This window comes from Dioscorea cayenensis, chromosome 9 (genome assembly GCF_009730915.1).
Source record: "Dioscorea cayenensis subsp. rotundata cultivar TDr96_F1 chromosome 9, TDr96_F1_v2_PseudoChromosome.rev07_lg8_w22 25.fasta, whole genome shotgun sequence".
Taxonomy (NCBI): Eukaryota; Viridiplantae; Streptophyta; class Magnoliopsida; order Dioscoreales; family Dioscoreaceae; genus Dioscorea; species Dioscorea cayenensis.
The window spans coordinates 10,261,404-10,272,930 of record NC_052479.1 but is presented as its reverse complement, the minus strand read 5'-3'; the positions used below and the strand labels follow the sequence as shown (position 1 = coordinate 10,272,930).

General features: G+C 37.8%; 2 protein-coding genes across 5 annotated transcripts; one reads left to right on the top strand and one right to left on the bottom strand.

Annotated features, from left to right (window-relative positions):
• Positions 1-942: 942 nt before the first annotated feature.
• On the top strand, positions 943-11,039 carry LOC120268734. 4 transcript variants are annotated; one of them, XM_039276021.1, is made up of 5 exons: positions 1,137-1,268; positions 1,800-1,857; positions 9,888-9,935; positions 10,368-10,535; positions 10,737-11,039. In XM_039276021.1, the coding sequence occupies exons 2-5, from the start codon at positions 1,833-1,835 to the stop codon at positions 10,817-10,819; spliced, it is 324 nt and encodes a 107-aa protein (XP_039131955.1). In that variant the 5' UTR covers positions 1,137-1,268; positions 1,800-1,832; the 3' UTR covers positions 10,820-11,039. The 4 variants fall into 4 exon arrangements, 1 of the variants encoding a protein (XP_039131955.1); XR_005539003.1 differs by lacking the exons at positions 1,137-1,268; positions 9,888-9,935; positions 10,368-10,535; positions 10,737-11,039 and adding exons at positions 943-1,075; positions 2,075-2,227; XR_005539002.1 differs by lacking the exons at positions 9,888-9,935; positions 10,368-10,535; positions 10,737-11,039 and adding an exon at positions 2,097-2,227 and having other exon boundaries at positions 1,137-1,857.
• LOC120268733 lies at positions 3,223-4,564 on the bottom strand. Its single transcript, XM_039276020.1, has 2 exons — positions 3,771-4,564; positions 3,223-3,711 (listed from the first exon to the last, which is right to left on the bottom strand). The coding sequence occupies exons 1-2, from the start codon at positions 4,550-4,552 to the stop codon at positions 3,699-3,701; spliced, it is 795 nt and encodes a 264-aa protein (XP_039131954.1). The 5' UTR covers positions 4,553-4,564; the 3' UTR covers positions 3,223-3,698.
• Positions 11,040-11,527: the final 488 nt, after the last annotated feature.

Sequence of the window (11,527 nt, the reverse complement as noted above, 5' to 3'; positions counted from 1 at the left end):
AGGAGGAGGAGGAGGAGAAGAATTGGAAGGTCACCTTGCTGTGATTAACTTGGAATGGAGAAAGGTCCATGGACACCAGAAGAAGATATCACATTAGTGTCCTACATCCAAGAGCATGGCCCTAGCAATTGGAGGGCAATCCCTTTGAACACTGGTGAGTTTTCTCTCTTGATTTAGAGTTTATAGGTTTCCATTTTCATGTGTTCTTCTTTTTTGTGCTTTTAGGATTAAAGAGATGCATCAAGAGTTGCAAATTCAGATGGACTAATTATTTAAGGCCTCGAATCAAGCATGGTAACTTCACTGGTCAAATGGAGAAGCTCATAATACATTTCCAAGCTCTTTTAGGCAATAGGTGAATCTCTTAATATATAAATTTATATATACTTGCATAGTTTGATTGTAAAGTTAGCTAATAGTTTTATTTTTGTGTGTTTGATTGTATGTAAATGTTGCTGCTTACCTTCCATATTAAATAGATGGTGGAGAATTGGATCTTTATGTCTTGTGTGAATGTTGAACTAGTTAATTAGTTGGCCAGAGAAAGCTAACTAACTATTGTTCTTGTATTTCAATATAATTAAAGTTTCCTTTTAAATAAGCTAACACATAATACAATCTCATTCTCATTTTACAATCAAGTTGCTTGTTTAAATGTATCCATCCATGATCAGTAGTTTTGTATCAAAAAGTAAAAGCCACATTATTGTCATACAAAATTTTTATGAATTTTTATAATACTTGATATGGGTCATGGATTTTGGTTCATATATATATATATATATATATATATATTTTTATATTTTTATATATATCCATGCATATGTGATGTAAGAGAAGATGATGTTTAATGTTATAACCTCCATGCCCTAATAAATGACCACTTGAAGTGGACCGTGATATTTGATTACTTGTTATTCAGGGCCATTCATCATTTTCCATGTTATAACTTCCAATCCAAGTCCATTTCATGGTGGAGCAAAAGATGGAGATATTGGCATTGACGTTCATCAATTTCACACCATAATGTTGCCCATAATTTTGGATCAATTCCTCTCCACAGAAGTATATTCTGGTGAGAATCATTGTTTTCTTCCCATTGCTATGATAAATTTCTTATTTAAGCAGTATTTTAATGAAGATTTTCATGATTGTTCTTTATTTGGTTGGATTCATCTCTGACCTTTGGCAAGGTGTTTGCTTTTTCAAAGGTTGTTTTTTTCTTGCTTTGTTGGTGATTAATTGGGATGCGTTTATTGAGTTGAAGGGTTGGTTTTCTTTTTGACAAGCTTAATGTGTTTGATTTTGTTTGTGATGATTTAGGTTTCTGTTTCCGTGAATGGAATGGGGTACAGGATGGATTTTGCTGCTTTTTTTGGTTCCTCATATGTGATTGGTTTTGGTTATGAGGATGCTTTGAACAAATTAGTAGTATTTTGATGCTCTCTGCTTTCTATTAATTTCTTTCTAATTAGATATTGATTGTAAGTGTGTCTATTTGAATGAAGAAAGAATGGCCTTTTCTTTGTTGACTTTTAAGAATTTTTTGGGATTTAGGAATTTGGAATTTATGTCAATGAATTAATTGCAGTGAATATTTGTGCTTAGTTACGCTTGTTGATATGAAGTATAGTTGGTCTATTAATTTGTTTCATTGTTTGCTGGTTTATGTAGTGGTTTTTCAACTTTTAGTCTTTTTTCTTTTTGCTGTGAGATATTGACTAATAAAACCGTGTGAACATAATGATTTTTTACTATTCTGAGATTTCCTGAGTTTTTTTTATTGTGGTGGTTTTCAGTGTAGGTGATTTGTGATATTCAGCAGGGGAGAGATGAGTAAAAGATACAATGAATTTGGTAAGCCTTCCTTTAGTGCATGAATTCTGTTTTCTTCTTAGTTGGATTGCTTTTATGAAATTGATCCCTTTTGTTCTGAATTACATACATATATATATATATATATATATCCCTTTTTTTGTGTGAAGTATGAAGTTTAAGTATGGCTCAGATTAGATGTTTCTGAGGTGTTGTTCATTCATACCACTAACCTTTGTTTGCTGTTGATCTAATTAAGCGATGCCACCTTGTTGAATTAGAATGGTCTAAGGTTGTGGTGGGAGTTGGTGAAATCATGAAAACTGGGGATGACTTGTCAAATTTCGCTGGAATGTGAGATTTTTGTGACTATTCATTGCTAATGGATGAGTATCTAATATATTTTATTTTAAATGCAAATCCTTTGGGTGAGAATTTGGTTCTTAATGTGATCCATATCATGTCTCATTCTGTTTACCGTTGTGCTCTTTCTATACTTTTGGTCAATTCTTTTAAGATTTTCTTGTGCATTGTTTTTTTTTTTTTCCGGTATGTCTCATGTAAATCCTGTGCAATTCTATCTTAGTTTGTTGTTTTGTTTGCTACCTGTAAAACATGAATGAGAAAACTTGTGACTTTTATGTGTGATTCCAAGAGAATAGCAAGGTAAGGAACATTGCGCATTTACGTCTGGGAGTAGCTCGGGCATTGTAACTCTAGAAACTAGCAAAGTTTTAGCTTCAAGGGGAACTAATTCACGGTTCAGCTATCTTTTGAATTTCAAATGCAACAGTGTTCTATTTTTGCAGATGGTTTAGAGTCAAGGTAAATATTTTTCAATGTTGATCATACTGTTTGATATTGGAATTTTAGATCTTGGGGACTTTGCGTATATATATTGTTTGGAGTGTCTACACAAAGTGCTTGAGCTAAAAGAATAAATTGGTAGATTGTTAAGTGATGGGAAATTAAATTATTGTACAGGTTAAGCAGGGAACCAATTGTTATCTTAAAATGACTAACTTGTCATCTTTCAGCACTACAGATAAAAAGCAATTAAATTGAGTCCATATAGGGTTCTAAACATCTTCAAGACAAGCACTTGAGTCTATACAATTCTTGGTATCCTTTAATTTTTTTTATGATATGTTTCCTTGATTTTTTTCGACATGCTGCTTCTCATTGTCTGCAGCAACATTTAGAAGACTAGCACTTGAGCTCTCTATTATTGGTACCTAAAGCATCTGTATATTCTATTAAGAATGATATTAACTGCTGAGTGATGCTTACAAAGGCAACATCTAAAGAGAAGGTCCGTGATTTTTTTCTCATCATCTTTATGCTGACTCTTATCACTGTCATTTAATGATTGGAAAAGGTGATAGTTCCATTTAGCAAGTGTCCGTGTTTGTGAAAGAACCTCACCGGAGGCTGATTTATTAAAAGAGAAGAATACGAAGGTACAAGAAGCTACAATAAGGAAAGGAAAAAGCCAAAGACTAAAAAAAAACAACAGGCAAACAAAGGCATTAATGAAATGAGAAACCGGCAGCATGAAAGCTCTTCATGATCCAAAAGGGCAGATCTCGACCGGATAGAAACAGGCTTAGAGTATGATGATTGTGACCGAGGGAAGCAAGGCTTATCGCAGGGTCTTAGGAGTGATGTGCACAGCAGGGTTGCCATTCATGTTTAACAGAAATCTGGTATTGGAGATGGAAGCAATGGATCTCCAGAATAAAGGAGAATGATTAGCAGACAGAGCGTAGATAGTGGCACGACTATTAGTGAACACATGCTTGATCGAAGCGCGCTGTTCCCAGGATATGTTTAAAGCAGCAGCAAAAGCGAGCAATTCTCCACTATATAGATCATTTGCAGGACTAGAGAAGCATCCTGCAAATGAAACCACAAAATCAGCGCTAGAAACGAAGAAACCAGCAGAAGATACTAACCTGGAGCTCTGGAACTGAGTATAGGTAAATAAGAAATGTCCACTAGCCCAAGAAAAGTTATTGCTGATAAGTTTTCTGCCAAGGAGGCTATGAGTACTGAGATTACAATCGTTGGCATGAGCCCATGCTTTGCAGACAATATTAATACTATTCAGTTGAGCATTGCGAAAAATAACATCACAACGATTTTTCCAGTGAAACCAGGCACAAGCAACAATGAGTGAAACAACAAACAGAGAATGATTATAGCCGGTAATCCAAGACCCAGTAGAAAAATTATCAGGGAAAGAGATGTTACGATTAGTCCGTGTGCTAAGATAATTCCAGACAGGTTGAATTTTGGGGCAAGAGACGAAAAGATGTTCAATAGTTTCACGATGAAGCCCACAGAGAGCACAAGGTGTGTCCGGACCAAGGTTAATATTAAATAAATGATCGGTCGTTGGGAGTCTACCCATAAATATTAACCAGATGAAGTGCTTAATCCGAGGAGCAATTTTGAGAGACCGAAGCTTTTTCCAACCACTCCAATGATCAGAGATGGGAACAGTATTATTTAAAGTATGATAAACATTAGCAGAAATCTTAAGTTTGGAGAGGGACAGGTACCAGACCCAGCGGTTGTTGGAGGAAGGGTCAATGTCACACAGATTGCAGAGATCAAAGTTAAGAATGTTACTAAGAAGGCCATTGTGATCAGCATGAACCCAAGAATCATTATGGATAACATCAGCCATGGTGATTTGATCCAAATCAAAGGACATGTTTAAAAATGTAGGCATGAGAGCTATATGTATACAAGAGTACCATGGATCCCAAAGAAAAGAGGCTTTCCAAGGATTAACAGAAATGATTTTGCAAAATGGTTTTAAATAATCTGCCGAACGACAAAGCCCGCGAAAAAACCAGGAATACTTGGGTGGAGCCTTATCCTTCCAGAAATTAAAAGAACCATATTTGTTGCGGAGGATATCGACCCAAAGAACATCATCGTCACTCAGGTATTTGAATAAGTGCTTAGCCAAGAGGGAATGTCTGACTAAGGAAAGGTCATGGATACCAAGGCCCCCCCTCAGTTTTACCTTTATTTATATTGCACCAAGCGACATAAGGGATACCCTTACGATTGCCATTTTTACTCCAAAAGAATTTTCTAGCAATTGTAGATATCTCGGTAAGGATGGCTTGGGGAATAGGGTATATAGATAGGGTGTAAATTGGGATGGAGAATAAAGAGGTGTTAATAAGGATGGCCTTAGCAGCTGAAGATAGAGAGAGGTTTGACCAACGATTACAAGACCTTTTAATTTTGTCTACCATAGAAGAGAAGGCAGAGGCATTCATTCTGTTAGGAGAGATCATTATGCCCAGATATTTGAAGGGGAAGGAGGCTGTATAAAGTTTGAGGATAGAGCATATGCTTTTTTTGACTCTCGAATTGAACCAAGTGGGGAAAAAATATGAGATTTGGCTTGATTAGGACGCTGACCAGAAAGGAGGTAATAAAAATTAAGGCACTGAACAATATTTCTTGCAGCAGATCTAGAGGCATGGGTAATAAGAATTAGGTCATCAGCATACATAAGATGATTGAAGTTATGTTTTAGATTTGAATTAAAGCTAGGAATCTTCCCATTTCTAAGAGCAAGATTAAGAAGAGAAGTAAGAATCTGGGAAACAAGGATGAAAAGATGAGAAGAAATAGGATCACCTTGACGAACACCTCTAGAAGAGGAGAACCAAGGAGAAGCTACTCCATTAATAATAACAGAAAAGAACAAGACTTAAGACAGGTGGAGATCCATGATATCCAATTGCTATGAAAATTCATTTTGTTTAAAACGGCAAAAATTGCATCCCAAGAAATAGTGTCGTAAGCCTTCTCAATATCGAGTTTGATTAACATCCTAGAAGGGCCGTTGATATCATGCTCTATAGTATGGACAACCTCTTGAGTGGCTAGAATGTTATCGAAAATGCAACGCTCAGAAATAAAACCAACCTGTTCTGGACCAATAAGCTTAGGTAGAACAAGTTCCAAACGGTTGGAAAGAAGCTTGGTTATAATTTTGAAACAGACATTGCAAAGAGGATAGGCCGATAATCCGAGACCCTCTTAGGACAAGAAATTTTGTGAATAAGAGTGATAGAAGTTTTACCCCAAGAACTAGGCATGAAGCAATTATCGAAAAAATATTTGACAGCTAAAAAAAATTGGTCACCAATCACTGGCCAAAAAGCGCGGTAAAATTCGATATTAAAACCATCGGGACCAGGAGAATTACCAGAGGGAAAATCAAGGATAGTGAGATAAACCTCTTCTTTAGTGACCTCGTGAATGAGGAATAAACTGTCAGCGTCTGAGAGAGAAGATATGTTGTCTGAAAGGAGCTCAATGATATTTGATACTTGGTCAGGATGGGTATTCCAGAGCCCGGAGTAAAAGTTGTAGAAAGCGAGAAGAATGTCAGGCTGACTGGTGACGGAAATGCCATCCGTGGTCGCAACCTGGGTAATTAAATTGAAATGAGTTCTAGAACGAGTAATGTAATGAAAAAATTTAGAATTCTTAACTCCGTTCAGAAGCCACGACATATGAGCCACGACATATGTAATGAAATGCCATCCATAAAGAGATACTCTGTCTATGAAGGGTTGCAAGCTTTGAATATAAATTGGTTAAGATAGGAGAATTGAGATCAGAGTCGGAGCAATCAAATGATTGGATATCAGATTCAACATTCTTGATCTCAGACTCGATATTATTGATCCCATGACGGCTCCAAGCACGAAGACAAAAACGGAATCGAGACAGGAAATGAGAGAAGGCTTGCATGGGGTTCCCATGTGGAGAAAACTTCCAGGCGCTATGAACGGCATCATGACATCCTAAATAATCAAGCCAAAAGTTATTAAACAGAAATTAATAAGGTTTGGGATGAGTATGAACGTTAATGTCCAGAAGAAGAGGAGAATGATCGGAGAAAACGCGAGAAAGGTGTTTAAGATTATAAAACCTGTAAACGTTGGTCCAATCCAAGTTAACAAGACACCGATCCAATCTGGCCCAACGACGGGCTAGGCCATTCTGGTTGTTGCACCAAGTAAACTGGGGACCAGAGTGATTTAAATCAATGAGATTGTTAAAATCAACGAATTCTCTAAAAAATTGAGCTTTCCGATTATAATAAAAAAAATTGCCGCCTTTGAATTCGTTTCTGGAAAGAACTGCATTAAAATCTCCAATAATGAGCCAAGGAAGGTGCAATTTAGAGATTTTGGAAAGCTCGTTCCAAAGAAGACATTGTTTGCAAGAGAAGGTAGAATTATAAACGATGGAAATAACGCAATTTTTGAAAACCGAAGAAGAGATAACAATATGTAAAGCACGACGAGAAGCAACAATGGGGGTAACATGACCCAAACTTTTATTCCAAAGAATGAAAATGCCACCAGAATAACCATCAGCTTCAATAGCAGCCCAATGCCAGGACCGGGGGATTTTGAAGCGAAATCGATCAATACGGCCAGAGTTGGCTCTAGTCTAAACAAGACAGACGAGGGAAGGTTTGTGGATCCTGATGAGTTTGAAAATATAGTCAGAGGTATCTCGCACCGAGAGTCCTCTGCAATTCCAGCATAAAAATTTAGCAATCATCATAAACAAAATATCCAAAAGAGAGAGAATAACTTCCAAAAAGGAATAGAGAAACTAAAGCAAATAAGCCACTGTCTGATTTAAGAACCAGAGGTTTCTGGTTCCATCCTGCCCTTTTTCGAGGAAGAGCCGGAAGAAGGGGTGCTCTTCCGAATAAGTGCCTCACGTCTGGCTTCTTCTTGAAATTGAACAAGGGTCATATTATCGTCAGCTTCTTCGTCATCGGACATTTCATCCTCATCATCATCATCAGTGGTGTCCCCGTTGCTATCTTCCTCCATAACACCTTCATGGAGCGCAGCAGAGACACGGTCGACGACAAGGAGATGAGAATCTTCTCAGTCGAGGAGGAGAAGATGGGGGGGGTGGGTTTGAGGTGAAGAGTGAAGTATGGGAGGAGGAGAGCTAGAGTGAAGATTTTGAAAAGAAATGTCATTTCCAATGGCGGGGGGAACAATGCACCGCCCAAATTGATTGGGGGGTGCGGTCGGCATAGTGCCATTGGAACTAGGGCCGCCACATAAAGCCTTTACGTAATCCCGATGAGAATCAGGATTGTTTCCATCAACTGTAGGCAAAGTATTAAAAGCGTTATTAGCGGTTGAGATAGGATTCAAGGGGATGATCTCCGTATCCATCAGATCAGAGGATGTGGGGATACTGTGAATGGCATCCAGAACTAGACGAACGGTTCGAAGTAGGGCCAGACCTACCCCCATGAATCCCGCTGGAGGCTGGGTACCGAGATCTGCGCTCCTCGGTACTCACATCAGCTGCCATGCCGCGGGTCTCGGGAGTGGTGCGAGTGCCACCCCCTCGACCACGGGCTCGGCCACACCGGCGTGAAACCAGGAGCCAAGGACCAAAATCTGATCCCGAGAGCTCGACAGTCAGGGGGACGTGGGTCAGTTGGATGAGATGAACCAGGAACAGCAGGGTCACCGGAATTCACAGCAGCAGCCTGAACTAGGCTGGATCCTACCGCCGACTCTCGGAGGTTTTGAGAGGGTGGATGAGTCGAGCTGTTCAAGGTTGCTTGTGAAGTTGGATAGTTATTGGACCCATGCCCGATTAAGCCACAAGAATAACAGAAGGTTGGCAATTTTTCATACATCATGATCACAAACACCCGGTGAAAGTTGTCGCCAAGCCAAAACCCCCTACTTAGGGGTTTGGAGAGATCGACATCGATGCATACTCGGGCGTACTTTGACCTAGTTAAATTGGAGGTAAATTCATCAATCTTTATCAAGGTACCAAGTTGGCCAGCTATGGTTTCAAGAGAGTCGTCGTCCCAGAATTCAACCGGGAGGTTGTGGAATTGAACCCAAATAGCAACAAACTGGAGCTTAGAAAAGGATGGTTCAAAAAAGGGCTTCCAAGGTGAAAGTTGTAGGATGATACTGTTAATGGACCAAGGTCCCTCAGCTATGGAAGGTGATGCAGCATCTTAGCAAGTGTCCGTGTTAATCTTCCGGTTGTTAGATAAGGGCTCAATTCTAAATTCTAATGCATGGAAATTTTACTATTATCTATTTATTTATTTATTTGGATTTATTTATTTATTTTGCTTTGTTTATTGAATTATTGTGATTCAGTAATGCTGAAGTACTGCAACACTGAACACAAATTGGTGAAAACATTAAAAAATTCATGCAAAAAGTTCTTTTTGCTTGATTTATGCTTCATCATGGAGTAGTCAAACATTTTTGAACTAGACCACTTTCAACTCCAAAGTGGTCTGGCTTGGGTTTGATCAATTGTGATTTATAATTAAATCATTAATGGAGCAATTTCAAATTCTTTACTGCAACTTGAGTACAGTCTGGAAAGGTGATGCTTTAAATGCTTCAGAATTTAGTCTAAAAAATTCCATTACCTAAATATTCACACTTTATTTAAGAAAAAGTTCTTTGACCAAATGATGTATCAAGCCAACGGCCTTTGGGTCAATTAGCATCGAGTCTCTTGTGTAAGGTGTTCATTTTGGAGAAGACCCGAGATCGAACCTCATAGCCTACGCAAGGTGAGGGCATGTGGGTTAGTGTTGAGCTTTGCTCCCCACACGTGCACGTCCTTGGGTTCTGGTGCTTGTCGCCTTTCTCAAAAAAATAAAAAATAAAAAAACAAAAAAAAATTTGATGTATCAACCTAGTTAGTTTAAAATAGCTGGTTCAATTACCATTAAAATAGCTGGTTAAATTAGAAAATGTTCTTCAACCAAAAGTAATTTATGAGTCTGCTTTATATTGATGTAGTTGAAAATTGAAGATAAAGCACTCTGGAAATACAGCATTTTTCTTAATTTGCTGAATATTTCTAATTTAAAGAATTTGATTTCTATGTTATCATCCTCGTCGATAATTATTTTGTTCATTTAACTTGCTCTCTCTGCTTTTTACTATTTTGATATAAGCATAATATTTCTTTTGGCATTGTAAAATGGACTTCAATCAAAGAAACAATTGCTAAATTGGAAGAAGTTAACACAAGCTTGCAAGCACAAGGTAATATTTTCTATAATTTTTATATATTTATATACTCCTGTATATTTACTGATACAAGCAAAATATTTTATGTAAGTTAAATCAATAAAAAAAAACATGCATACTCTGGTCTAGAGTCACATATGAGACAATGAGAATAAGATACAATATTTTACAAGTCCTAGTTTAATTTCACTGTTTATGCAGGTAAATTAAGCTTTGTGGTAACTTGCTTGTTTTTTTTTTCTTTTTTTCCATACATGCTAGTGGATTCATATGCAACATCTTTTCATATGTGGTAACTTGATTGTTTTTTTTTCATACATGCTAGTGGATTCATATGCAACATCTTTTCATATTGTAGGTCTTTTCTAAATTGAAGCAGAAATAGGTTTATGGGGCACTAGAGTTAAAAGGCGTGATTAGTAACAGATTACCTTTGTCAATATTTAGGAATCACTAGAGTTTTATGGGGCACTGAGGACTCCAGTTCACCATTCGAACCAGATGACGATATGCCTCTTGTGCACTACCAGAAAGATATCAACCTGGAGGCCTTGGCTAGGCGCGCTTCCACCAAAAACAAGTCCCGATCTAAAAAAGGGAGATCCACTTCCACTAGTTAATTTCCTTTTTATTTTCTCTCCCACTATTGTGTCTTATGATAAACAACATTAAGATCATGTCCTGGAACTGTTGGGGGTTTTTCAACTCTCATACTATTGATCGCATTAAGAATTTTATGCGTCGTTTTAAACCTGCTATAATTTGCCTTCTTGAGACTAAAGCGTATACTGATCATTTGCTTCGTTTCTATAACAGATTTGTTAGAAACTGGAAGTTGGCGGCCATCCCTGCTCAGGGATTTTCGGGGGGAATCATCGCTCTCTGGTCTCGCGGTCTAGGGAGAGTTACCCCTATCGCTGCAACTCGCATGTCCCTCAACCTGGTTATTTCTTCTAAGGATGGTCCCTTGATCCTCTCTGTTATCTATAACTCTCAAATTTTAAATGATGAAAAGCTCTTTTGGAATACTCTGTCTGGTATCACTGCTACCCACCTTAATTAGGTCCTGGTGGGGGACTTTAATGTCGTCCTCTCTGATCAGGATTACTTTGGTGGAAATTCTCGGTCTTAAACTTTTAAATCCAATTTCTTTAATGATTTTATTAATAATAATCAACTCTTGGATCTCGGTTTTGTTGGTTCTAGGTTCACCTGGAGTAATAACCAATTGGTCTTGGCCTGCCATTGGGCACTCCTAGACAAGTATTTTGCCAACCAGGACTGGGTGATAAATTTTGCCTCCATTGTCAATAAGCATTTCCCGAGATCGTGCTCTGATCATTCCCCCATTTTGCTCACTGCTCACTCTTCTATTTCTTCCAAGAATTCTATATTTTGTTTTGACAACTTTTGGTTTGATCATAACAATTGCCATACTAGTATTATTAAAGCTTTTAATTCTTATAATAGTTCCTCCCCTATGAACTCTTTTCATCACTGCATTGCCAGAGCCAGATCTAATCTTATTTCTTGGAGAACTGTAGGTATTGAACCGATTGATAAAAAAATTTCCAATCTGGATGGTGAGATTAGAAGTATGGAGGGGC

What these genes read in the sequence shown, in the direction of transcription:
- LOC120268734 (XM_039276021.1), top strand. Translation starts at nt 1,833, where the DNA reads ATGAGTAAAAGATACAATGAATTTG. An exon ending in CACAAGCTTGCAAGCACAAG is followed by an intron (nt 9,936 to 10,367) that starts GTAATATTTTCT and finishes GTCAATATTTAG; the next exon opens with GAATCACTAGAGTTTTATGG. An exon ending in AGGGAGATCCACTTCCACTA is followed by an intron (nt 10,536 to 10,736) that starts GTTAATTTCCTT and finishes TTTCTATAACAG; the next exon opens with ATTTGTTAGAAACTGGAAGT.
- LOC120268733 (XM_039276020.1), bottom strand. Translation starts at nt 4,552, where the DNA reads ATGCCTACATTTTTAAACATGTCCTTTGATTTGGATCAAATCACCATG.